We start from the raw sequence: 26966 nt of genomic DNA on the forward strand, positions 1-26966 counted from the left end.
TTTAGAGGTGCTTAGGTGGGGCATGGCCAAAAAGAGGTTGGGAACCACTGTGCTAAGCACTTGGCGTGCATCCTCCTGTTTTCCTTAAAGCCCTGGGAGGTAGACAATATGTTACCCTTATTTTAGGTACAAAGTATATTTTTAAAAATTGCTATTATTGTTATTAAGGCAAGTGACCTAAGAAAACACCTAGCATTAATTTTTTTCTCTTTCAAATCCCTCTCCAGCGTACTAGTAATGTTCGATCCACGTTTTTTAAGGACTGTTTATATGAAGTATTCGATGACTTGGAGTCAAAGATTGAAGACTCTGGAAAACAGCTACTTCAGTCAGTTCTCCACCTGATGGAGAATGGAGCCCTGGTATTGACTACAAATTTCGACAACCTCCTGGAACTGTACGCAGCAGACCAGGGCAAACAGCTTGAATCCCTTGACCTCACTGATGAAAAAAAGGTAAAAAGTAAAGCATGAGCCTGCTTCAGGCTAGTGGAGAGAATCTGTTTTCGTTGGGAGGTTGGGTAGTGCTGGTATTTGTGTAGAAAGGAAGCTGCTCCTTCCTGCGAAGATTTTTTTTTTAAATATATTTTATTGATTTTTTACAGAGAGGAAGGGAGAGGGATAGAGAGTTAGAAACATTGATGAGAGAGAAACATCAATTCAATTGCCTCCCGCACACTCCCTACTGGGGATGTGCCCGCAACCAAGGTATATGCCCTTGACCGGAATCGAACCTGGGACCCTTCAGTCTGCAGGCCGACGCTCTATCCACTGAGCCAAACCGGTCAGGGCCGGAGATTTTTTTTTTGAGATAAAAATCAATATACATAAAATGCACAGACCTTAAAAGTGCTCAGTTCTGTGAGTTTTGACAATTTCACCCAATTTTAAAGCTAGAACATAGGAAGTCATTTGAATTATAAGATCTCTTTAATATCTGATAATGTCAGGTGGTTGTAATATTTATTTAGAATTCTCTCTTTGTCCTAGCCGGTGTTGCTAAGTGGCCTGCATACAAAGCATCCCGGGTTCGATTCCCAGTAGAGGGCATGTACCTCAGTTGTGGATTCGCTCCCCACTCCCTGTTGGGACACATGTGGGGGGCAACCAGTCGATGTGTCTTTCTCACATTGATGTTTCCTTCTCTCTCTCTCTCCCCCCCCCCCCTTCCTCCCTCTTCCTTTCCCCTCTCTGCCCTCCCTCCCTCCCTTCTATTCACTCTGAAAAACAATGGGAAAAATATTCTCAGGTGAGGATTCACAAAAAAAGAATTCTCTCTTAGAATATATTGTGTGTGCCAACTCCATCTGAAAATGAATGAAAACTACTTTCGGACATCTGGCAGACCATCTTCCAGGCCAAGTGAATGCTGGGTTGAGGTTAATGTTCAGTGGAAACCTCAGCGGACTTTTTTATTGTAGCCCATACTATAACTAAGCTATCTACTTAATAATAGTCAATTATAGATGTTGATCTGTGCCAGCTAACGAGATGAGGCTATTAGAATGGTCACCTGAGTTTGTAATTTGAAATCTAGCATCAATAGGACATTCTATAGTTGTACCAACATGTATTTAATTGGTGAAATTCAATGAAGCCATAAAAGGCAAAATGTTTTCATTGCCATAAAGATGTCAGAGACATAATAAGTGAGAAAAAAATAAAACAAAACAGGTTGCAAACAGCCACCTGGTCTCATTTGTCCTGCTCTGTAGTTTTGTTTTCCCAGGAGCCTGCCTCTGTGTCCAGCCTAGAACCCTGCTAAGTAGTTTGAATAAATGAGAGATTCACCCACTGGCTTCATTGCCTCAGTACTGCCTCTGCCAGAGGAGCAGCTGTGGTGCCACTCTGTAACTTTGCTGACCTCAAAGCCAGGTTTTAAAAGGAAATCACTTAGGGACATGGTGCCATGAAGACTCATTTCCTCTGGCTGGAGTGTTTCCACCTGCTACTCTGAGACTCTGTGTGGCCAGTTCCTTCTTCACCTATTAAGTCTCAAATAGCACCTCCTCTGAGAGGTCTTCTCTGACCGTCCTATTTAATAATGGACACACCCCAGCCCTGGCCAGTTAGCTCATTTGGTTAGAGCGTCATCCCCGACACAAGAATCAACCAATGACTGCATAAATAAGTGGCACAACAAATTGATGCTTCTTCTCTCGCTCTCTCTTTCACCCTCCCTTCCTCACTCTCTAAAAATCAATTTAAAAATTAACAAAAGAAAGTCAGAAGCCTAGTCGTCTTGCCTGTTGTGACCTTGAAGCGAGTGTTCAGCCCGCCCGCCTGGTTGAGCTTTCTTTGTGTTGTGCAGGTCCTAGAGTGGGCTCAGGAGAAGCGGAAGCTGAGCGTGCTCCACATCCATGGGGTCTACACCAACCCTAGTGGCATTGTCCTTCATCCCGCTGGGTACCAGAACGTGCTCAGGAACACTGAAGTTATGGTGAGTGCTGCTGATCTCTCTGGTCTTCGGAAAGCCTTCCTGGAGACCTCTAAGCGTACCATTGGTCTTCAAGGGCTAACATGTTCTTTTCATTCATTCAAAGTTGGAAGGTCAAACATCCTTTACCGTGCTCCTCAGCTTGTGGGTGTGTGTGCCATCTTGAAAAATGTACTCGAGGTATCGAGCTACAGGCTTTCCCTTTGTTCTTTTTTTTTCCATTTTATGTTTTTATTTTTGTTGATTTCAGAGAGGAAGGGGGAGAGAGAGAAAATCAATGATGAGAGAGAATCATTGAACAGCTGCCTCCTACACACCCCACACTGGTTATTGAGCCCACAACCTGGCATGTGTCCCAACTGGGAATGGAACATGACCTCCTGGTTCATAGGTCCATGTTCAACCTCTGAACCATGCTGGCTAGGCTCCCTTTGTTCTTGATGGACAGACAGCTGGTTGCCATCACCTTCACATATGAAGAATACATTATTATCTCTTTTTATTGTTCAGTTTATTATAGTATTAATAACCCTCTCTATGCCAGTAATAACTAGTGTAGCTTTTTATTGACCAATCACTACTAGAATATACATCCTAAAGTAATTTTGTTTAAATGATGATGTTTAAATAGTGTGTATTAATTACCACACTCTTCAAACTTACTGCTCAATGGAAAAAATTGAAAAACTTTTGGTGATAAAGTAGAGGTTTTCTTCTTTGTGAAAAAATATCTTTGTTGATCTTTAAAGATGCAAGTGTTAGACTTGCTCACACATGCATGTTCAAACCAAAAAGTCTACCTCACCAATGATATGTGGGAGTGATTCACTGGCCCCCAATTCTGAAAACAGTGTATAATAGGACTGGGTCACTTAGAGTGATCGTATCTACATGATGCAGCAAAAGAAAGACCAAGAAAATGTGATGTTTTCTAAAACATAAGAGCCTTTCCCCCCACATATTCTTTGCCTGGCATCTGTTGGAACTCCATTCATTGCTGACATTGCGTGATCACTTAAGCAAAATCATTTCTAATGTTTCTATATTTACATATGTGTATATAAAGATACATACACACATAGATATATATTGATCTAAGTATTGAGGAAATCTGGTGATGAAATTATCTTTCTGGTGGTCCATGGTTCCCTTTGTAAGGCAAAAAAAAAGGCAAATACAGTCCAAAAAATGGATAGAGTAAGATATATTAAAGATCTACTCGTGGTCTTATGGCTTCTGGGTACATAAATCTCAAAAATAAATTGCAAGGTCAGTAGACCAGTGGTAACCCCGAGAAACCCTGAATAAAGAACCTATGGACAACACCTATGACAACAATATTGTAGACATAGGTCTGATATTGGTACAGATCAATATTAGACCAATAATCAAGTTATAGTGATAGCTCGGCTGGTGTGGCTCAGTGGTGGAGCATCAACCCCTGAACCAAGAGGTCACTGGTTCAATTCCCGGTCAGGGCACAAACAAGATCAGCTTTAGGGGCTTATCCTCCCTCTTAACCCTGGTTCAGTGGCGGCCACAGTCTGTTAAGAGCAGTGATGATGAGCCTGTGGCTTTTGTGTCTCAGACACGCCTTGTGTGTGTCTTCACCGTGTCACTTTGTTTCTTTTCCTGCAAGAGAGAGATTCAGAAACTCTATGAAAACAAGTCATTTCTTTTCCTGGGTTGCGGCCAGACGGTGGACGACACCACTTTCCAAGCCCTTTTTCTGGAGGCTGTCAAGCATAAATCTGACTTAGAACATTTCATGCTGGTTCGGAAAGGAGATATAGACGAGTTCATGAAGCTTCGAGAAAACATGCTGGACAAAGGGATCAAGGTCATCTCCTATGGAAATGACTATGCTGATCTTCCAGAGTACTTCAAGCGGCTGACCTGTGAGATATCCACGCGGGGTAGGTCAGGTAAGATGCAGCTCTTCAGCCTTGTGTGTGTGTTGGTTATGGGCAAAGTCATTACCAAGATGAGGACTATCACCCTAACCAGATTAGGAGGGAGGGCATGTTTGGTCTTCAGGTTGGATGAAAATGGCATTTGGATAGGAGAAAAAATGCACAAAGGCAAATCCATTGCAGAAGTGGGAAGAAGGAAGGAACTCAGCCTCATTAGTTATCAGTGAAGTGCAAATAGAATTTAGATTTCAAAATAGAAAAGAATGGTAACTCAATTTTGGCTAAGCTGTGAGGAAAGAAATATATTCATGTTGGAATATGTTAAAATTTTGAAAACCTTTGACCCAGAAATTTCACCTCAAGAGATAATTGGACAATTGCATAAAGATATACTTGTGGGAATGTTACCAGTTTTGTATAAATGAAAAAATTGGAAGCAACTTAAAATGTTTCACTTAATAGGGAATTATGTAAATACTCCAATATTTATTTAATGGATAAAATACAATGAAGCTATAAAAGGGAAAATGTTTTTATTGTCCAAAAATATGTCAGAGACATAATATTGTGAGTGAAGGGAGGAAAAATCACCATGGTCAGTCCCATTCATACAAAATTATAGAGATTCTGTTTTTGTTTGTGTGTATGTATAGAGAAATATCTGCAATGATAGTTACTAAATTAACTGTGGTTATGGTTATGTTTATGCTATTGGACTTAAGGGTTTTTAAAAGATATTTTGTTTCTCTGTTAGCATTTTCTACAGTGATTATGCATTATCTTAAAAAAAAAAAAAAACAAGCACACCTTAAAATGGTCTTTGGAAATTAACATGGTATTAAAGTCAGAGATTGGGGTACCACTCACTCTCTTGACATTTTACCTCCAGTTTTAATGAGAAAGCCAAATGGGGATAAAAGGTTGTTTATTAATGGCTCGAGGCAAGTTCCCAATAACCCTACAAGATACAAAACTTTGTGGTGTCAATTAAATGGAAGTTTGCTTTTTAAAACCTTACTTTGAATGAAGCCAAGCCCCAGGGTATGGCCACTCTGACTCACTACCCAGTTCCAAACAAACTTTGCTGTTATATGTAGAATATGTTCTTGAAAAGTTTTATGTTAATGTGGATTTTCATTGTCAATCTCAGTGCTTCTGAGGGGGCCTGTTAAAGTACGGAAAATTTAATATAGAGGGAACTTTTCCTAAATCAAATCATCATTCCCAGCGTTTTCTCCTGAATCAGATTGCTTTGAGTGGAATTCTTTGTAATGAGAAATAATATTTATTGTGGCCTACATTCTGAGGTCTTCTACCCAGGGAAGAGCTTGTGGGAGGCTCTTATCACCATAACTGAGCACAGAAAACCATGTCTGCCCTTCTCCTGTAGACAAACCTTTCGGTTTCTCTCGTGGGAAACCAGCTTGCTCTTCTTTCTTGGGGATGTGTTTTCTGCTGTCCTGCTGTGTTTGCTGTCCACCCACGCGGAGGCCTTTCAGTAGCTTTTACTACTGGACACGTTCTGTTTTCATTAGACAAGAGATACATACCCAAACTTTACATATTTATTGTGGCCTACATTCTGAGGTCTTCTACCCAGGGAAGATGCTAAAATTGAAAATAGCAAACCCCTCCTGGACAGCTGTTCCTATTACACTAAAATTTTTTAAATAAAAATCTCTGAAGTGGCATAGAAGTTTTTATTAGCTGCATAGGAGTCCTGTTATCATAGGTAGTTAACCAGTTATTAATAAAGAGGATGCAAAGGGGATGCAAAGGGAATCAGACCTTGTGAAGCATGGTCAGCTGGGGAGCATGTGCCTGTTTGTTTCACCAGAAAGTTAGTTTCACCCAATCCAGGGGATCACAGCATCGCCCCGCCAAGGATTCACACCCTCCCTTCACCCTTCTGGTACCGGTAGGGATTTTGGGGTGTGAGGAGAGCAAGGGGAGATAAGTACATATGCAACAGAAGTCAAAATGGTTCAGGGGAAGTTGCTTGGCCATAGAGGCCTGTCAATCTAGCCTGGGAAAGGGATCAGTGGCCAGAGGGTGGACCCATCAGAGGCCTGTGGAACTGGGAAGTTGGTCAGTTATTTTGAAAAAGCACCTGGTCCTTCCCAAGCCCCAGATGCTATACTCCCAGGGGAACAGAGTTCTCTCTCTCTCTTTTTCTCTCTCTCTCTCTCTCCCTCCCTCCCTCCCACTGACCGGAGCTCGCCCCATTTGTTGGAGCGTTTTCTCTCAATAGTAACCATGTGGCCTTAGCTCCAAATACAGGCTCCACGGGGAGCCTGGATACTGCAACACAGCAGCAATGGCAGCCCTGAACACAAGCCAAGCTGGCGGTGTGGGAAAGGCTGGGTGGACTAGCTTTGCTGTGGCACAGGATCTCTGGACATTGGCCCTACTTGTGGCCCTGATTTTCTATGGTGGGAGGGACAGAGATGGGAAATTAGGAACCCAGGCCTCTTTTATTTTCACCCAATAAATCTTCCCACCAGACCTCATCCTCTCTTGGGGGTCCCCGAAAATGCTTTCTCTCACAACACTGCAAAAACCACACTCCACCAGCAACACCACTAGAGTCGCTTTCCCCAGTTAGCACTGGTTATGTATTTGGAATTTTAAAAAATCAAGGCTTTCCTATATGGTGAGGGGGCTTTATTAGAATGGTCGGCTAAGTTAGTTTGTGATTTGAAATGCAACAGAGCAGTTTTGGGTTAAAAATATTATTCATTTTGAGACAAGTGAAACTTAGCTGTCATCCTTGGTTATGTTTTGAGTTTCCATAGATGCGTACTGATGTTGGTTTGTTTCACACTGAGCATTTGCTACATACCTGGCATTGTGCTGTGTACTCACTTTTACATAGTGAAAATTACTTGGGTTCAAAACAGTGTAAGATCTCGTACATTATTTCAGAAAAATCAAGTAAGGAGGAAAAGGAAAATAATGCTTTCATAATTCATTACCATCATACAAGCAGTTATTTGGGTATATTTCCAATTAACAATTTTTCATAGTTGTAAAAAAGGTATACAGACAGTCTTGGTACTTTTTATTCAGTGGTATATCATAGAAATTCCTACGAGGGTACAGGTTTAAGGTTTGTGTGCCTGATGCTTCAAAGGCCAATAATCAAAAACGTCATAGAGTTTGGAGTAAGGAACGGTTTATTGATCAGGAAGGTACCAGCTTGAGAAGATGGGGGATTAGGGTTAGACATAATCTTATAGCTTCTGCAAATCCATTTTAAGAGAGCCCAGAATTCAGGCATCTTTTAGGTCAGTGGAAGGGAGGAGGGGCAAGGCAAGAGGTAGCTGAGGAGCCTAGACAGCTAGTTGGACAGGGATCCAAGGAAGAGCATGAAATCTCCGTATCTCTTTGTTCCTAGTTGGTCCATTGAACACTGCCTACCCCACCACCACCGCCACCCCACTCCTGCCATCTGAGTCCACTCTTTTCTTTAAAAAAATATATTTTATTGATTTTTTACAGAGAGGAAGGGAGAGGAATAGAGAATTAGAAACATCGATGAGAGAGAAACATCGATCGGCTGCCTCCTATACACCGCTTATTAGGGATGTGCCTGCAACCAAGGTACATGCCCTTGACCGGAATCGAACCTGGGACCCCTCAGTCCGCAGGCCGACGCTCCATCCACTGAGCCAAACCGGCCAGGGCGGGCTGAGTCCACTCTTAAGGCTCCTGTAAAAATTTGATAAGCAGTCATTATTTTGTACACATTTCCCACCTCTTTCTGGAAAGGTGCCTTCTGACAAGGGACTGTTCTTGGAAAAGCTCAAGCCTCAAGCAGAATTCCTCTAGCTAATTAGCATGTCCATAGCAGGAACTGTAAGTGTGAAGGCCATGGGAGAAATGCTAGCTAGAATTAAAATAGTCAGGGACTGTATGTAACATTTTCATGACCACTATTTTAATATTTTTTAAAAATTTATTTTAGAAACATCAATTTGTTGTCCCACTTATTTATGCATTGTCATAACCACTATTTGGTTTTTGTTGATTTGAGAAAGGGAGAGGGAAACATTGATGATAGAGAAACATCAATTGCTGCCTCCTGTACACCCCCCCACTGGGGATCATGTATATGCACAGGATGATTCCCAACCAACAGAGCCACACTGGCCAGGGCCATAACCACTATCTTTAATGACTATGTTATAACCCAGTGTAGCTGTTAGTTTACCTAATTATTTTCCTATTAGGCAGCTTCTAATTTTTTTCTTTATTGTAAGAACTGCCATACAGTTTTTCCTTTTGCAAGTAATTTCCTTAGGATAATTATGTTCTCAGGGTAATTACTAGATCAAAAGGCATGAACATTTTAGAGATTGATAAATGTTGCTCAAGTGTTTTCTAAGAGGGAAGTAGCATGTATGTTTTAGTGCTGTCTCTTATTTGTACTCTAATTGTCCATATTCTTCCATGTGTTCACTTCTATACTTTTTCCGACACCATTTTCTATCCCAGTGCTGGCCAATAGGATCTTCTGCAATGTTAGAAATATTCTATACTTTTTGCTGTCCTGTACCATAACCACAAGTCACATGTGGCTGTTGAATATTTGAGATGTGGTTAGTGTGACAGAGGAACAGAATTTTTAATGTGAAATTCAGCCACGTGTGGCTAATGGCATCATATTAGCGCAGATCTAACCCAGTTTATACTGTGGGAGTATCTGCTACTTTGCACTCTTCTACTTGGTTGAATTTGCTCATTTGCATGCTGCTCCCCACCCCTGGTCAGACTTTTCCCCCCCTGAACTTGGCCTTCTACACTAGTTAGGGACGGCAGAAACACTTTGCCCATGTAAACGTTTTGTTTACAAGCAATGTCAGTGCGCACACTCCAGCTTTACTGTTTCCGTTATTTAATACCACCATTTGAAGACTAACCTAGTTTATTCTCCCCGCCTCCTTGTCTCCTGCTGTACTAGGTATGTGTTCATTACTAAATAATGCCATCTTTTAGATACAGTGGTTCTCAACCTTCTGGCCCTTTAAATACAGTTTCTCATGTTGTGACCCAACCATAAAATTATTTTCGTTGCTACTTCATAACTGTAATGTTGCTACTGTTAGGAAGCGTAATGTAAATATCTGATATGCAGGATGGTCTTAGGCGACCCCTGTGAAAGGGTCATTCGACCGCCAAAGGGGTCGTGACCCACAGGTTGAGAACCGCTGCTTTAGAACATGCTTTCATCTCCCTCTGGATGGTTGGTTGGTTTTCTAGCCATTGTTTTGGCTTTTTAATCTAACAGCTGACATTGATGTTCACTCTGTTTAGCAGGTGTGATGAGAGAAGGTCACCTAAATGGTTCATCTGCAGCGCACAGTGAAATAAGAGGTATACTATTTCCTGTTTTCTATCTGCCTATTTGTCAACAGAAAATGTTCCTAAGACCTAGTTAAGACTTTGGGGAGTAATGACTTGCTGCTGCATATAGTATTACATAAGATTATTTTTCTACCAAGTCTGTTACAAGATGCCTGTCTCTTATGTCTTGTCTTCTGCAGTAGGTTAAGCTGGACTTCAGCACCTGCAGCTTTAGATGTGTAAACCTGTTTATGAACCTCCCGTTTACTCTCTCCCTTTTCTCTCCACAGACCTCAGTACATGAGGGCTACAGAAGTCACCGACATTAGACCAAGCTGTTAGGCCCTGCCGTGGACGGTTTAACAGTAAACTTACAAGAACCCAATACAACTCCGAAAAGAACCAAAACCCAGAAGTTGAAGGCTGGGGCTATGTAGAGTGGTGGCGAACTTCCCACCTTCATCCTTCGTGCCGACTGGTCTTTTGTTTTGTTGTTTTCCAGTTCTTGGTCTTATATGGCCTGTTCCAGTTTGAGAATACCCAAGTGACAATGGGACCCAGTGCAGCTCCCCACCCACCACTGGGCTGGACATGCCTGTGTCTACACAGATTGGGGTGGCGCCCACTGCGCAGGCTGCTGCCCTGCATGGACTCGGACTGTGGTGCCGTGGACTCACCGTGGCCGCTGCAATTTTGTACTCTAGACTTGGTTTTTCACTTAAGCTTAATGGCTTTTTCTAAGACTTGAAGCTCTAGTTTTCTAGATCTCTTACAGTGTACAGTATTTTACATACCTGAGCTGTATTAAAAGCTTGTTCATTTACTTCCCAGGGCCCTGGTTCTACTTTCAGTCACTTTTGAAAATTAACCTGCAAAGGTCCTGACAAGCCTAATTTTTGTCACTCAATTTAATTTTCAAGACCTGTTCCTTTCTGGGGGAGGGGGTCTTTCTCAGGAGAGCCGTTTTCCCAGATTTCTCAGAGCATCCATTCCCACTGCCTCCCTTACATAAACACTAGTTAGCGTGACGTGGGATTGTAGTTTTGAATCCTATATAAAGTAACTCCGAGACTAAAAGGCGATTTACTTATGAAATTTATTTTCTTATATATAAATTATGCATTTCTCTGGGCAGACAGCCTTCACCTTATTGCACTAAGCACGTCTGTAATACAAGCTACAGGACAAGTCTCAACAAGAGGTTTGTATTTAATGTAGCACTTGTCTACCAGGCACTGTAGAGAGGAGGCGGAGGAGCTAGGGTCCCTCGGGGTGAAGAACAGGGAGGGGCACCGTGATACCTCCTGACAGGCAGTTTCCTCCCAGGAAGGGGAACATGCAAAGCTTACACCTGGGTTCTGGGCCTGGGGAAGAGCTGGAAGGCTGAGAAGCCCAATGCAATACTGCAGCTCGCCCCCTTTTCTGAGGGATGAGGGAAGGGGGACTCACCTTTTGCTCATTGTAACAAATCCCTCTGGCCTTAGCCGACACTTTGAGGAAACAACGGGATGGGATCATCAGAATTAGCAGCAATTAAGGACAGGCTATAATGCCACAGTGTGGTTGGTGGGTGTCACCCAGGCCCAGGGACCTGAAAGCTGTGTAGCCTAGGGAGAGGTGCCACTCAAGACCCAGAGCTGGTTCTGGAAGTCTCTTAATCTAATGGAGCTTCAAACTGCTTATGATGCTCAGATGTCCCCATGACACTAACTAGCCAAGTTCTGGTGTTGGATCTCCTGACCACTGGTCAAAGCTGTAATGAGACCGAGACCATAGGCAGAGTGGTGGGTAGGAAGGGTAGAACCACAGTGGCGGTGGGCGGGGTGGCATGGGCAATGGGCAGTGACTGTAACATGATTAGGCCCTCCTTGTAGACGGAGGCTAGATTGAACAGGGAGTGGGGCTAGAGGAGCTGCACGCCAGGACCTGCCCTCACTCTGCCTCTGCACTATACTGAAGACAAGTTGCTCACACTCTAATGCACATTCTTGATCCAGGAACGGGGACTTTGGGGGAAGCGGTGATTTGGTTTTGGGCAAGAGCATGTTAAGCCTTCATGAGGGCAGCCACCACAGCCTTGGCGTTGAGACTGCGTAAGTCACAGTAGGTCTGGCCAGTGCCCACAAACACGATGGGTTTGCTTGTGATGTAGGTCATAGAAATAGCAGCTCCCACCTGAAGAGGAAAAAGGGGTACCCAGTCAACTCAAGGGCCCTTCTATGTACCCCGAGTAACAGGAAGCTTTGAGCTAATGCAGCCTCAGCTACCTTGTGAAAGATCGCCAACCCCTGCCCTCCCAGTCCCCCTATGTCCTGTGTCATTCATACTTACCTTGTCATCAATGGTGTCAAATTTGGTAAGGACAATGCCATCAATGAGCCGAGGGGTTTGAGCCATAGAATGGTCAGCCAAGGCTCTGTTGAACTTGACCTGGAAAGGAGAAATGGCATGTAAGTGTAAAATGCACCTTTCCACCTAAATCCGAGGCTGGAAAGAGAACCACGCCCTCACCAGCTGATCCACGGCCTCGTTGCCTACTAAGGCCTCGCCCACAAACAGCACCAAGTCAGGGGTGTTGACAGTAATGAGCTTGGCTAGGGCAGTCATCAGAGGGGCATTGTCTTGCATGCGACCAGCTGTGTCCACCAGCACGACGTCAAAGCCTTGGTTCCGTGCTACAGAGAGAAAAGCGGTCAGCTCAGAACTCCTGGGTTGTCAACTTATTTCCAGCGTCCTCTCAGGAAGTCCTAGCCTGGCTATGTGAAAGGTCTGTTTCCTTTCTTGGGCTCTGGATCTGGTTACAAGGTAGTGAGAAATCTATACTTGGCCCTCCGCGCAGTCAGGAAAAGGATGGCAGTGCCACAAAGGTGACCAATTAGAGGTTTCTTCAGTTGGGCCATACCAGCTTCGGTTGCAACTACACCCATTACCCAAAGTGGAGCAAGTCACAAGCCCTGACTTGTTACTGAGCATAAGTTGGTAGTCGGGTGATCCTCAGGGTATTTTAAGGGAGCCCAAGGAAAGGGGCCCAGACCAGCTCCCACACACTGTGCACCGTACCAAAGGCAATAGCTTCCATGGCGATGCCGGCAGCATCTTTGCCGTAGCCCTTCTCAAACAACTGCACCATGGTGCGGCCACCGTGACTCTCCGGGGGGTGTAGGGCACTCAGGCGGCGTGTGTGTGTGCGCAGCTGCTCCACAGCCCCGGCACGAAATGTGTCACAGGCGGCGATGAGGACGCTGAAGCCATTCTCTAGCAGCCAGAAGGAAATCTGCAGGAGGCAAAGGAGACCGTCACCTAGAGCCACAACTGCTGAGATAGTGAAGAAAGGTCAGACAGATGGGCACTGCACTGACCTTGGCAAGATTGGTGGACTTCCCCACTCCGTTAACCCCACAGAAGGTGACCACATAAGGGCGCTGATGACGCTGGGCATCCATGATGTCCCGGAGCATGTCCACACGACGCTGTGGCTGCAGGATCTGTACCAGGGACTCCTGCAGAGCTTGCTTTACTGTGGAAGTCACCGCTGAAAGGGAGGAGGCGGCGCACCCATGAATCCCAAGGATGTACTCCACGATTGCCCAACACCTTTCTGCGCTAAGGGAACTAGGATCTGGATGCTACCTGGATCCTGCCCCAGGAAGCCACACATTTGCTACTGTCCGAATAAACACTTCCCAAGTATTAACTCATTTAAACCTCTTAGTAACTCTTAAAGTCTAAGTCATGTAATAGAGGTTTAGAGCTTCAGAGATTTGCCAAAAGTCACAGAGGCCAACGCACTGGTATGCATAATGCCCTGCGCACACTGGTTGAGGCCGATACTTACTGCTGAATGTCCCCATCACCTTCCCTTCCAACTTGTTGGCCACGGATTCACAGAGTTGGACTGCAATGTCTGCTGCTACATTCTTAGCTGAGGAGAGGGGAACGGTGTGAGTGCCAAGTCAGGTCACCAACTCTTACGGTACAGTAGGAAACTAGATCAGTGATGGCGAACCTATGACATGCATGTCAGAGGTGACACGCAAACTCATTTTTTTGGTTGATTTTTCTTTGTTAAATGGCATTTAAATATATAAAATAAATATCAAAAATATAACTTTTATACTATGGTTGCAAATATCAAAAAATTTCTATATGTGACATGGCACCAGAGTTAAGTTAGGGTTTTTCAAAATGCTGACACGCTGAGCTCAAAAGGTTCACCATCACTGAACTAGATGGTTCTACCCTCCACCATCCCTACCCCATAAACACAAGCCCACCCGTTCCTAGAACTTACCAATGAGATGATCACGCATCTTGTCCAGCACAGATTCCATGTCTTCACGACTCAAGCTCTTGGAACCCACAAGGCCCTTCAGCATCCCAAACATGCCACCCAGAGTCCCCTTGGCAGCACTGCAGGCACAGGAGATACGGATACACATAAAGCCAGTGGGCAGAAGTCAAGCCGCATCCGCTGTGGAGCCACACACACCCTGCACCCCCTGAAATTCCCTACCTAGGTTTGGTAGGGTTCTGAGCAGCCCCTTCATCATCGGAGCTGCTGCAGTCCAGATCCTGAAGCTGCCCCCCAGGCCCAGTCCCTCGAATCTGCAGGGTTTGGGGAAAGGAAGGAGAGAGGATTAGAAAGTCTAAAGGTTCTGAAGGGGAAAAGCACAGGATTCACCCTGTCTACACTGCTCAGTCTCTTGGATTTGGGAAGAGACTTACCCCCTCACTCAAAGAAATCCAAGGTACCACCCCCTCCTCTCTACTTCCGATTTACTTATCTTAGAGGAAGAGAGAGGGATAGAAAAATGGAAACATCAATGAGTGAAAAACATCATCGATCGGCTGCCTCCTGCACACCCCCTACTGGGGATCGAGCCTACAACCCGGGCACATGCCCTGACTGGGAATCAAACCAGCGACCTCTAGGTACATGGGTCAACGCTCAACCTCTGAGCCACACCGGCCGGGCCCTCCCATTCCGTTAAATGGTAACCTTCACTCAGGAACCTGTTGGCTCTCACCAAGTTGATGTCCTCAGGCGGAGCAACCTCTGGGGCCCCATTGGTGGTAGGAGCGCTATAATCCAGGTCTTCCTTGTTAGCACAGCCACCCAGCGCCCACACCCGAGGCGCCTTTTTGCCCTTCTCCTTTGGAGCATCTGACTTCGTGGACTTGCTGAAAGGGTTATGGCACAGGGTTATGGTGGAGAAGCAGGGGAGGAAACATCCCCCCAAAATCCAGAGACAAAAACACCCTTGCCCCCAACACGGCTAGATTATGGCAAAGGTTAGAATGCTCACCTGGACTTGTCTGCAGCCTTCCCATGTTTCTGAATGAACTCCTCTCGCTTCCTCCGGATCAGCTCCTCTTTGGAAAGTTCTACCCCATTGTCAGCCCCCACTGACTTTTCTGCAGGGGCTGTTTTGCTGGCAGTCAAGGGGACATCAAAACCTGTTAGGAGAAAACTCACTGGAGAAAAAGGACCAGATTCCAACAAAATAGACAATAGGGGGGAATTTCCTTATAGAAGAAACTAAGCAAACATTTTGGGGCTCACAAGGACAGGGAATGACAGCGAGGGTGGGGGGCATTAGAGTGAGGGAGACAAGCAATGACAGAGGACAGGGGACCACTTCATTAACTTTTCATGCCCCTTATGTCCAAGGAGCTCACACCAACCTTCCTTCTTGGCCCCCTTGTTTTTTTTATTCTTTGCTTTTTCCTTGGGCTTTTCACCCCGGGTCTCAATCATGGATCTCACAGGCTTCTTGGCCTTTTCAGAATCTTCAAATTTCTTCATGGTGGTTGGAGCCCGGACCTTACTGCTCTCCTCCGCTTCACTAAAGCGAGAGAGAATGGCTCAAGTCCAGAGAAAGGGCCCTCACACCGAGAGGCTCATTGAGGACGGGGCAGCACATTCGGAAGCATCTTTCAATGAACACTTGGCTACCCCTGATCGGGCCTCGGGAAGGGAGGGAGCTCCGCACGCCACGGAAATCGATTCTGGGGAGGGGAGGCCTCTCACCGGAGGAGCCGCAGAAAGTCATTCTGGAAATCAAAAGTGCCATTCAACAGACTTAGAGCGCTTTGCTGTTGGATCTCCGTGCGGTACTTGTCGCGAAAGAGCCGGTGCACGTCATCTATCAACTTGTCGACATATGTCAGCGTTAGGATCTTCTGAAAACCAACCTGTTTCGGGGAAGAAACAGAGCCAACAGATCCGCTTACATGCCATCCCGGAGCGGAGGGAAGCCAAGCCAGCCCGGGCCTCCAGATTGGCTAAGCCGCCTGGCAGGTGTCCCTGACCCGAGGGGCAGCCAAGCTCTCGGACTGAGCCCCACAGTCTCTTCCCTTCCCCCGCTCCCTCTCGGTCTTCTCATATAACACCATCTGCTGTGAACCGGGGTTCCCTTCTCTCGATAGTCAGGACTCTGCTGAGAATGCACTGGTCCCTCCAAGATACCACCACTCACCACAAACACCAGCTCAAACTGGTTGTCCAGTTTATACTTGAGCGTGAGGGCTTCATGGGTGAAGGAGTTGTTGCCGCCCCTTTCCTGGAAAGAGAGGATGTCTCCGAGTTCAGACTATTCCCCAGAAAACCCAGTCTTGGGCCCCTCAACGACCACCTTTGGGAAAGAACCGGACATTCCCCCCAAGTCAGACCTGTCCCAGGACACGAGGATGCTGGGGCACCGCCTGTGACATCCCCCCGGGGAGAAAAGGAGGTACCGTGGGGTGGGGGGGAGAGTGAGAGAGTGACACGACACCTGGGAGCCCGAGGGAAGTAGTCGTCATAGAAACAGGTCTACTAGCAGCTGTACACTGTCTACAGATTTAAAGGTGTCTTTCCATCCCTCATCTCACCCATCCTTCGGAACAAGAGAAAACCAAGCAGCCAGGAGCGAACGGAGGGAACGATGGTTAGTCTGAAGAGGCGCCTAATCCAGCTGGGGTCGCCGAAAGCGCAGGGGGAGGGGGCGCCGCAAAGTTGCAGGACGGTCCGCCGCGGGCGGGAGAAAGAAGCGGAGCCCGGGCTACCGGCGAGCGGCCAGTCCCGGGGCGGACAGGGCGGGAGCGAGGCGCGGGGCCGGTCGAGGGAGACTATGGGTCGGATCGGGGGGTGGTGGGGGGAACGAACCCGGAGTCCTGACCCCGCGGGGACGGTACCTGCAGCAGCACGGAGCGAATCAACGCGTTGACGGGCCCGGTGCAGGAGTCGCTCACGCCCTGGAAGCACCAGAGCACGAGCCCGCCCTTCGAGAAAATGGTGAAGAAGTCGAGCATGGCGGCAGCGGGAAAGGAGCCCGGCCGGCGCCGGGAGCTGAGGCCACGATCGCCCCGACTTCCTGCTGCGCCAAGCGCGGGACACGTCACACCAGCGGCCCCGGAAACCAGCTCGGCCGCACTTCCGCTCAGAGCTCGGGGATCCCCACCCGCCCGCGCTGGACGGCGCGCAGCGATGACGTAGCAGCTGGCCCGTGGCGGGGCTGGGCGGGGCTCTTGGGAGGTCACGAGGAGACGGGAGGCCTATAGCGCGGGGAGGCGGGGCCCAAGGGGGCCGCTGGCCAATGGGTGAGCTCGTCTGAATGGTCGGCGGCGCGGAGCAATGACGTTTTGGGGGCGGTGCCAGGTTTAAGGGTCGCGCTCAGTGGCCGCGCTCTCAAGGACCATGTTTCGAGGGGTGCTATGGCTCTTGGCAGGTCGAGGCTGTGTGGGCCGGGGGCTAAGCACACGCAGTGGAGGCTCGACTCCGGGTAAAGTTGAGGACACCGGAGGGTGTCGTGGTTCCGGGGTACCCCCAGTCTCCGGCTGTGCGACCTTCAGGACTTGGGACCCCGGCTCAGGCTGGGAAGACAGTGGGTCAGCTGTGAGAAGGGGCTAAGCTTGCCCCATGGAGCTTGTGAGGCCAGGACAGGCGTACGGGTCCCCGGGTTGCCCTTCTCGGGTGACAGATCGTAGACCTCAGCTCAACACCAGCATAGACCAGGCTGAGCCACCGGCTGCACGAATGTGCACCAAGTCCTGCGCGTGTGCTGCATGCCGTGCTCAGTGCTGCGGCCCGTGCAAGAGGGAAGAAGAAGAAAGGATTCACTATATGTGTCCTGGGGGTGCCTGAAGTGCAGCCGGAGAGGGGAGACTTTCTAGACCAGCGGTTCTCAACCTGTGGGTCGCGACCCCTTTGGTGGTCGAACGACCCTTTCACAGGGGTCGCCTAAGACCATCGGAGAACACATATATAATTACATATTGTTTTTGTGATTAATCACTATGCTTTAATTATGTTCATTTTGTAACAATGAAAATACATCCTGCATATCAGATATTTACATTACGATTCATAACAGTAGCAACATTACAGTTATGAAGTAGCAACGAAAATAATTTTATGGTTGGGGGTCACCACAACATGAGGAACCGTATTAATGGGTCACGGCATTAGGAAGGTTGAGAACCACTGTTCTAGACCAAGACTGGGTCGGCTCCAGCTAGTGTCATGGTAGACCTACATGGAGCAGGTGGCTACCGAGATCAGCCCTGAAGGATGGTTACTGGTTCTGGGAAGGTGTGTGTTCCAGGTGCTGGAAAACTGGGCACAGGTTAGGAGGAGAAAAGCATTGTTCCCTTGCAAGGAACTAGCCAAAGCCATCTAAATAGTTTGAGTAGTAATAGGGAATGTGTGGGAAGGGAAGCCCAGATCAAAGAAAGATTCTAATGCTGCTGAACGTTGTATTGGAAACAGTGAGAAGACTTGGAGATTTGTGGGTTAGGTGTTCATGACAAAGGATTCATTTACTCAAGATATTTATTGAGCACTTAGGATGTGCCAGGTACTCTGCTAGGCTGGAGATTGGGTGGTGAAGAAGGTACACATAGCACAGTATGAAGCTATCACTAATAAACTCAAAGTTGCAAATGTGTTGCGTGCTGCAAAAGAGGTTCACAGGGCTGTGAGATAATGTGGCGGGAGAATTCAACATAGTCTAGGGCAGCGGTCGCCAACCTTTCGGACCTCATGGACCACTTGTTGGCGACCGCTGGTCTAGGGGGTCAGAAAAGGCTTCCCTGAGAAGATGTTAACTGAGCTGAGACCTAAGGGGAGCAGAGTTTCAAAAGAGAGAGAGCACTTGTGTAGGTTCCCTGTGATGGGAGGAAGTAAGGTGTCATCAAGGAAACGGGCTGGGAGTGCAGGGAGAGGAGAAGGACGAGGCGAGCAGGAGCCAGATTGTGCGTTGTCTCCCTGGGAACGTTTATGGATTCTGGACTTTTATCCTTAGAGCAATGGAAAGCCATTGGAGGGTTTTAAGCAAGAGGGTGTGTGATTAAATTAGTGTTCAGACAAGGTCAGTCAGGCTACGATGTAGAAAAGAACTGGGGGAGGGTGACAAGAGGGGAATTCGTGGGAACAGTTAGGAGGCTTTTGCATTAGTCTAGGTGAGAGGTGGTGGTGGTTCAGTCTAGGGCAGTGCTGGCAGAGATAGAAAAAAAAGGGGACAGATTGGGGAGATGTTTCGGAGGCAGAGTCATCGGAACTTTGTAACATATAGGACATGAATGTAAGTCTGCTGGTGGTGACGGATATGCAGGGTAAGGTGCCACTCAGAGGTGCCATGCTTCAGTGGTTGCAGCTTGGAGTGTGCGGGGACCTCTTGGTCCGGGAGCCTGGGACATCCAAGTGGTGATGATAATGCAGTTGAGTATATGAGCCTCAGGCTCATCAGAAAGATAGGTGTGCACAGGAGACATATATGTGTAAGTCACCTATCCTAGGGAGAGAGTATAGACCAGCCGTGGGCAAACTACGGCCCGCGGGCCGGATCCGGCCCGTTTGAAATGAATAAAACTAAAAAAAAAAAAAAACCGTACCCTTTTATGCAATGATGTTTACTTTGAATTTATATTAGTTCACACAAACACTCCATCCATGCTTTTGTTTCGGCCCTCCGGTCCAGTTTAAGAACCCATTGTGGCCCTTGAGTCAAAAAGTTTGCCCACCCCTGGTCTAGACTGTTAATCTTAGGAGGTGGAATCTTGAGCAGGGCATGATGCATGAAAAGGAAGAGAGGCTGATGGCATGCAGAACCTATAGCAAAGCTGCGGAATACTGCTGGCTGCACGTGGACCTTATGGGAGGGGCCGACAGTGGGGACTGCCAACTCAGTGTCAAGTTAGCCCACCTTTTCCTGTGCCCATCTCCCAACCCCCTACCACCTGCAAAGGAAATGAATGGCTCTCTTTGACCATAACTGCATCCCACAGACTGGACTGAAAAGGTGTCTGAAATTAAGAAGAAGATCCAGTCAGCTCTTCCTGGAGGGCCCTGGGATCCACTGTATGACACCAGCCACCTGCCCCCTGAACACTCGGATGTCGTGATTGTGGGGGGTGGGGTGCTTGGCCTGTCCGTGGCCTATTGGCTGAAGAGGTTGGAGAAGCCCCGAGGTGCCATCAAGGTGCTGGTGGTGGATCGGGACCACACGGTGAGGTCTGGGGTAGGGCAGAGTCAGGAGTGGGGCTTGGACTCGGATTTTACTAAGGACTCTCGGGAGTCTGCAGGGCGGGGACTGAGCTTTGGACCTTGTGGAGAATTAGTCCCAGGTTCCTCCTCCTTCAAACTAGGGGCCTTGGCAATAGGTTTTTGCCTTTGAAAGCACATTTCGGTGTTGCATCCTTTGAGATCTCACAGGTCTGGCCAAGAGAGCCTGCATTCAAGTTATAATTAATACAAACAGCTATCTCAGCCCCCTTTTTAGGTTCCATCACGCCTCAGGTTTTACACTTAGCTGTTCCTGTTACCACTGCCAGCCAGCCACGAATCTTTTTTTTTTTAAATATATTTGTATTGATTTCAGAGAGGAAGGGAGAGAGAAACATCAATGAGAGAGAATCACTGATCGGCTGCCTCCTGCTCACCCCCCACTGGGGGTTGAGCCCGCAACCTGGGCATGTGCCCTTGATTGGAATCGAACCCGGGACCTCTCAGTCCGCAGGCCAGCGCTCTATCCACTGAGCCAACCCAGCCAGGGCCCAGCCACGAATCTTGCTACTTTGGCCATATCCCTCTATTTTCCAATTAGAAGATCAAAAGTCCTGTCCTTGGACTTCTGGGCCATTAACATTTTGCCTGTCCCTTTGTTGATGACTGACTCTGTTTGCTGTGCACATCTGCTAATGAGGACTTTTATAACCATTGTCCTCTCTGGGCTGCTGGGTTTATCCATGCAGTTCCCCCTAGATCCTAAACCTGCAAGAAGAACTCCCCTTTAACTCAGGGTTCACGGCTCACAGAACCCATGACAGTCTCTGCTCCTGTGTAGCAGGGTGCTGTCCACCTCAGCCTTCCTTGTCTTCCCGCAGTATTCCCAGGCCTCGACCGGGCTTTCCGTGGGCGGGATCCGCCAGCAGTTCTCGCTGCCTGAGAACATCCAGCTCTCCCTCTTTTCAGTGGACTTTCTACGGAACATCAATGTACGTGCAGTGAGATTTGGGGGTTGGGGTGGTGTCCCCTCCTTTAGCCCAGAGAGAGGAGGGAAAACAAGAAGCAGGAGCAGTCGGGCAAGTAGGAATCGGAGCCCTGGTTTTCTTCCCAGTGTGGTGCCTAGAGGAGGCTTATATCTGGGTGAGGGCCCTGAGCCCCGAGGTTGTAAGTGAGGAGCCAGGAGCGCTCCCCATCCCTTCTCTAAACCAGCTTCTCTGAGGAGCTTTCTTTGCACATAGGAGTACCTGGCGGTAGTCGATGACCCTCCCCTGGACGTCCAGTTCAACCCCTCAGGGTACCTTTTGCTGGCCTCAGAAAAGGGCGCTGCAATCATGGAGAGCAACGTGAAAGTGCAGAGGTGGGTGCCGGGCACGGCCTCGGAGTCGCCTCCCAGCCACGTGCAGGCAGTAAGCCCTAAGCCAAATCCAGGCTGGGACGACGGAGCTGATGAGACAGGTCCCTGCCCCTTGGGAACTTAGTCGGGAAAGGCAGGCACATGCAGAACTTCAAGGCCCTGTGCTCGGGCTGTGATATAGACAAAGTGCTGCTGGTGGGCCCTGCATTGCCAGATAAGAACCACCTAGGACACGCCCCAGACCTGATAAATCTGCAGGCATTTCCTGTAAGAGCCAGATAGTAAGCATTTTAGGCTTTGCAGGCCATACAGTCTCTATTGCAATCACTAAACTTGCAATCGAAGCACAAAAGCAGCGCTAAAAAAAAAAGCATGAGTATGGCTCATGTACAGAAATAGGCTGCAGGCCGGATATGGCAGCCCTGCCCTCCGTGATCACCATGGTCAGTCAAGAGCAGGAATCGCCAACAGACAGGTCTCCAAGTCACAGGTCTCCAAGTCTCACACGTGACATCAGGTAATGTCCTAACTGCTTCACAGATAATAACTCAATTTTACATGTGGGGAAATCGAAGTGGTGGCTGGGAGTGAAACCAGGCATTCTGGTTTAGGGGTGTGTTCTTTGAGCACCGTGTTGCAGCCTTTGGGTGCTCAAGGAACAGAATCCCAGAGGAGGTGGCTGTGCTAGTGGGTGCGATTGTCCCAGGAGGTGGGCAGGAGGCTGTCCCAGGTAGAGCGGAGGGAACAGCGACTCACCCTGTTGTGAAAGGACGGCAAGGGATTCAGGCTGTGCAGCCAACGGACACTAGGGTGTAGGAAAGGAAGAAGGGGTCAGATGCTGGAGAGCCGAGGAGGCTTGTCCCCCATCCATTCAGCAAGGACAGAGAAGGGGCATAAATGAGGTCGGATCCCCACTTGTGGAGCTGGGTCCGTACTGCTCCCTCTGCACGCTCATCCTCACTAACATACACACAGACACACGTGTTTCTCTCAGGCAGGAAGGAGCCAAAGTGTGTCTGATGTCCCCGGAGCAGCTGCAGAACAAGTTTCCCTGGATTAACACGGACGGAGTGGCCTTGGCGTCTTACGGTGAGGCGTGCGCGCAGAGGGCAGAGGGCTGCGGGCACCTCGGGTGGGAAGCCTCAGCACCCTGCAGCCACGTCACTGAGCAGCGCCTCCCTCTGGCCAGCAGCCCCCACCCCCAGGCCATGCCAGCTCTGTTCTTCCGCAGGATTTGACTCGGTGCGGTCGGTCAGCTTGACTTTCCCCAGCGTACCAGCCCAAAGAAGAGTTGGGGGTGCGGGAAACAAAAGGAGAGGAGGGCTCTCGACCCTCTTCATCCTCCTCTTTTTCCCTCACAGGGTTGGAGGGTGAAGGTTGGTTTGACCCCTGGTGTCTGCTCCAGGGGCTTCGGCGAAAGATCCAGTCCCTGGGGGTCCTTTTCTGCCAGGGAGAGGTGACACGTGAGTCTGCCCCCCTTGCCCACTGCTCATAGCCTTTGCCATCCAGGGCGCAGGCCTAGACCGTGTCTTATCTTCACTCACAAGGGTTGGTGGGGGAAGGGGCTTCTCCCCTGAGGGCCGGTCCTGGGCATCCTGACTCCAGCTGCTGACTAGGCTGCTTCCGCCTCGTGATTGGCTAGAACAGTGATGGCGAACCTTTTGAGCTCAGCGTGTCAGCATTTTGAAAAACCCTAACTTAACTCTGGTGCCGTGTCACATATAGAAATTTTTTGATCTTTGCAACCACAGTAAAACAAAGGCTTATATTTTTGATATTCATTTTATATATTTAAATGCCATTTAACAAAGAAAAATCAACCAAAAAAATGAGTTCGCGTGTCACCTCTGACACGCGTGTCATAGGTTTGCCATCACTGGGCTAGAAGGTTTCAGTGCTCTCCTGCCCTGAGTTCGGGCAGGTTCATCCCCGTTACCCTGTTGGCTGCAGGGTCTGGGAAAGCGTCCAGCCTTCCAGTTCCTTTCCCTAGGACACCGGGACCCCCCTCTCCTTCCTCTCCAAGGCCTCGAGGGCTTGTTTCATTTTCTTTCTCCGGCAGGTTTCAGCATGTCATCTAGCCGCATGCAGACCAGCAGTGGGAAAGAGATGACTTTGAAGAGGATCCATGAAGTCCATGTAAGTTCCCAGCCTGCGTAACTTCCTCACCAGCGCGGAGGGAGGGAGGGAGGAGAACGGTAACGGCTGTCACTTGGAACTTCTACCCACTTCCAGGAAGAAAGGTTCCTCTCATGGTGGCCAGCGTATGGGCCAGGCCCTGCCTCCCTCCCCCTCTGTGCCTGCAGGTGAAGATGGACCACAGCCTGGAATACCAGCCTGTGGAATGTGCCCTCGTGATCAATGCCGCCGGGGCCTGGTCTGGGCAAGTAGCAGAGCTGGCTGGTATTGGGAAGGGGCCACCTGGCACCCTGGAGGGCACCAAGCTACCTGTGGAGCCGAGGAAAAGGTGACTTCCCCCGGGGCAGCTGAGGAGGTTGGTGAGAGGAGGAGAGAAACAATATAAAAGGTTGTTAAGCCGGCCGGTGTGGTTCAGTGGTTGAGCGTCAACCTATGAACCAGGAGGTCACGATTTGATTCCTGGTCAGGGCACATGCCCGGGTTTCGGGTTCGATCCCCAGGGTGTTGTGTGCAGGAAGCAGCCTGTCAATGATTCTCTCATTGATGTTTCCATCTCTTTCCCTCCCCCTCCCTCTCTGAAATCAATAAAAATAAATTTTAAAAAAAGAAAAAACGGTTGTTCAGTGGGAGGAGGGAAGAGTTGCTATTCCCGCCACTTCTGAACCCACCTGGTTATGGCAGGTACGTGTACTTCTGGCACTGCCCCGAGGGACCAGGCCTGGAGACTCCGTTCATGGCAGACACCAGTGGAGCCTATTTCCGCCGGGAAGGATTAGGCCACAACTACTTGGGTGGCTGCAGCCCCACCGAGGTGAGCTAAATGGGGTCGGGGCTTGGGAGGGGACAGCCCAGTAGTCGTTAAAGTGTCAGGCTCTGCCCTAACCGGTTTGGCTCAGTGGACAGTGCGTCAGCCTACGGACAAGGGTCCCAGGTTCGATTCCAGTCGAGGGCATGTACCTTGGTTGCGGGCACATCCCCAGTAAGGAGTGTGCAGGAGGCAGCTGATCGATGTTTCTCTCTCATCGATGTTTCTAACTCTCTATCCCTCTCCCTTCCTCTCTGTAAAAAATCAATAAAATATATTAAAAAATAATTATTAAAAAAATAAATAAATAAAGTTTCAGGCTCTGGGGAGGGCCAGTGCTGTTACTGATGTGGCAGCACTTTCAGGTTTCAATTGGGATCTCTCGTCCCCATCCCCCACCCACCTAGGGGGTTGACTAAAGAGGTCAGTGAGCTCTGGCTCTGTTTTTGTATCCCCACCTCTCACCCCAGGAGGAGGAACCGGACCCGGGGAATCTGGAAGTGGACCATGATTTCTTCCAGGACAAGGTGTGGCCCCATTTGGCCCACAGAGTACCAGCTTTTCAGAGCCTGAAGGTAACTAGGAGACATGACATTGGAGCATCTTGGGCCCATCTGTCTACCTCACAACTGCTAAGGACTCTGCGGGTCTAAGGACCCATGCTGTCAACCCCTTCGGCAGTGGTGGAGGGTGCTGAGGCCTGACCAGGAGGGGGGTGGCTGCCCTGGTGGCCTTCCAGAGAACCCCAGCATCTCATGCACCTGCAGGTTCGGAGCGCTTGGGCCGGCTATTACGACTACAACACCTTTGACCAGAACGGCGTGGTGGGCCCCCACCCCCTGGTCGTCAACATGTACTTTGCCACGGGCTTCAGTGGCCATGGGCTCCAGCAGGCCCCCGCCGTGGGGCGAGCTGTGGCCGAGCTGGTGCTAGAGGGCCAGTTCCAGACCATCAACCTGAGCTCCCTCCTCTTCAGCCGCTTTTACTTGGGAGAGAAGGTCGAAGAGCGCAACATCATCTGAGCCTGTAAGCTCTCCGCTGGCCCTGCTTCCCCATCTGTCACCCCTGGTCAAATCCTGGCCCATGTTCACGTCCTCCTCCCTAGCATCATGCCAAGAGCTCCTCCATCCTCCCCTCACTCGGGTGATTCTGTCCCATGTGGCTGGGCATGTGGGCAGGCTGCAGGCTCTGAGGTTCTGCGCCTGAGGCCCAGGCTGACAGAATGAGGGAGCAGGACCCTGGGACTGATCCCTGGCCCTGGCTGATGCTGCCCACCAAGGCGATCCAGCTGGACAGCACGCCTCAGTGGTCCTGGGCACCAGGCCCAGGGCTGGCTCCCTCCTGGCACCAACCAGAAAGATCACCACTGCCCCTCTTCGCAGAGCCCAGGCAGGGAGCATTCCGGTGCAGCTGGCCCCAATTTATTATCAATCAATAAATGTGATGAACTCCTTCCTGTCAGTTTTCTGTCCCTTCCTCTCTTCACCCCATGGCAGGTGCCTTTGAAGTGCCCGCTAGCCTTTGACCACAGGTTGGGAGAAGCACAGCCTCCCTGTCCTCCCAGGAGTGTTCTTTTTTTAAAACCCTCCCCCGAGGATATTTTCCCATTGCTTTTTAGAGATAGTGGAAGAGAGAAAGACAGAGAGAAATATCAATGTGAGAGAAACACATCAATTGGTTGCCTCCTGCACGCACCCGGACCAGGGCCTTGAGGGGGAGGAGCCTGCAATCGAGGTATGTGCCCTTGACCAGAATCAAACCCGGAATGCTTCGATTCGCAGGCCAACGCTCTAGCCACTGAGCCAAACCAGCTAGGGCCCCAGGAGCGTTCTTAAATCCTCCTTGGCAAGCTAGTGCCTCCTTTTCCCACCTTCCTGCAGGTTGTGGTTGTAGAGGGACGGGACGTGTTCATTCCTCTGCAGTATTTATTCAGCTCCAACTGTTGGCTGGGTCTAGGGCTACCTATTCGAGATACACCAGCAGGCAAACCTAAAGGATGAGCAGCTTCACAAAGTGAATGCAGGGGGGAGTGGGGAGGAGAGTGGGAAGGGGGGTGGTTCCAGGCTGATGGAAAACCATATACAGCCCTAGCTGGTTTGGCTCAGTGGATAGAGCGTCGGCCTTCGGACTGAAGGGTCCCAGGTTCGATTCCGGTCAAGGGCATGTACCTTGGTTGCGGGCACATCCCCAGTAGGAGGTGTGCAGGAGGCAGCTGATCGATGTTTCTAACTCTCTATCTCTCTCCCTTCCTCTCTGTAAAAAAAAATCAATAAAATATATTTTAAAAAAAGAAAAGAAAACCATATACAGAGGCCTGGGACCAAGAATTAGCAAGATTCCAGGGTTGGCTGGATCATGATTTGTCCTAACAGGATCATGGGGTAAAAGAAGAGGTGCATCTGGGCCCTGGGCTGAGGAGCCGGCTGCGGAGCTCTGTCATTCTGTGGGCAGGGGACACTGCAGGGTTTTCAATAGGGAAACACATGATCC

The 26966-nt window shown here is 49.0% G+C and overlaps 3 protein-coding genes across 6 annotated transcripts in view; 2 read left to right on the forward strand and 1 right to left on the reverse strand.

The window, feature by feature from the left end:
- Positions 1-10525, forward strand: part of FAM118B (family with sequence similarity 118 member B) — a 37850-nt gene extending 27325 nt beyond the window's left edge. The window contains exons 4-8 of one of the 3 annotated variants that reach the window (XM_023747347.1): positions 228-455; positions 2221-2439; positions 4076-4361; positions 9666-9725; positions 9986-10525. In XM_023747347.1, the coding sequence (XP_023603115.1) occupies positions 228-455; positions 2221-2439; positions 4076-4361; positions 9666-9725; positions 9986-9999 (807 nt within the window). In that variant the 3' untranslated portion in view covers positions 10000-10525. The remainder of the gene's footprint in view (positions 1-227; positions 456-2220; positions 2440-4075; positions 4362-9665; positions 9726-9985) is intronic. The other 2 variants (XM_014448497.2, XM_023747346.1) reach the window with 2 other exon arrangements.
- Positions 10526-10772: 247 nt separating this feature from the next.
- SRPRA (SRP receptor alpha subunit) lies at positions 10773-17155 on the reverse strand. Its single transcript, XM_006106525.3, has 14 exons — positions 16872-17155; positions 16175-16258; positions 15727-15890; positions 15381-15541; positions 15002-15152; positions 14723-14876; positions 14209-14300; positions 13987-14105; positions 13531-13617; positions 13055-13227; positions 12756-12969; positions 12207-12370; positions 12027-12125; positions 10773-11870 (listed from the first exon to the last, which is right to left on the reverse strand). Exons 1-14 carry the CDS (start codon positions 16986-16988, stop codon positions 11742-11744), a joined length of 1908 nt encoding a protein of 635 aa, XP_006106587.1. The 5' UTR covers positions 16989-17155; the 3' UTR covers positions 10773-11741.
- A 161-nt stretch (positions 17156-17316) lies between these two features.
- Positions 17317-25937, forward strand: FOXRED1 (FAD dependent oxidoreductase domain containing 1). 2 transcript variants are annotated; one of them, XM_006106527.3, is made up of 11 exons: positions 17374-17458; positions 19962-20182; positions 21060-21170; positions 21420-21538; positions 22530-22624; positions 22897-22998; positions 23595-23671; positions 23839-23999; positions 24353-24482; positions 24947-25051; positions 25244-25937. In XM_006106527.3, exons 1-11 carry the CDS (start codon positions 17374-17376, stop codon positions 25496-25498), a joined length of 1461 nt encoding a protein of 486 aa, XP_006106589.1. In that variant the 3' UTR covers positions 25499-25937. The 2 variants fall into 2 exon arrangements, with proteins under 2 accessions (XP_014303982.1, XP_006106589.1); XM_014448496.2 differs by lacking the exon at positions 22897-22998 and having other exon boundaries at positions 17317-17458.
- Positions 25938-26966: the final 1029 nt, after the last annotated feature.

Source organism: Myotis lucifugus, unplaced genomic scaffold (assembly GCF_000147115.1).
Source record: "Myotis lucifugus unplaced genomic scaffold, Myoluc2.0 scaffold_843, whole genome shotgun sequence".
Classification (NCBI taxonomy): domain Eukaryota; kingdom Metazoa; phylum Chordata; class Mammalia; order Chiroptera; family Vespertilionidae; genus Myotis; species Myotis lucifugus.

Excerpts from the sequence above, each read along its gene's own strand:
- SRPRA (XM_006106525.3), bottom strand. The coding sequence starts at position 16,988 with ATGCTCGACTTCTTCACCATTTTCTCGAAGGGCGGGCTCGTGCTCTGG. Across the intron at positions 16,259-16,871 it reads TTCGCTCCGTGCTGCTGCAG|GAAAGGGGCGGCAACAACTC; the intron begins GTACCGTCCCCG and ends CTCTCTTTCCAG. Across the intron at positions 15,153-15,380 it reads CAAGGGGGCCAAGAAGGAAG|GTTTTGATGTCCCCTTGACT; the intron begins GTTGGTGTGAGC and ends TTCTCCTAACAG.
- FOXRED1 (XM_006106527.3), top strand. The coding sequence starts at position 17,374 with ATGTTTCGAGGGGTGCTATGGCTCTTGGCAGGTCGAGGCTGTGTGGGC. Across the intron at positions 21,171-21,419 it reads ACTTTCTACGGAACATCAAT|GAGTACCTGGCGGTAGTCGA; the intron begins GTACGTGCAGTG and ends CTTTGCACATAG. Across the intron at positions 22,999-23,594 it reads CTGCCAGGGAGAGGTGACAC|GTTTCAGCATGTCATCTAGC; the intron begins GTGAGTCTGCCC and ends TTTCTCCGGCAG.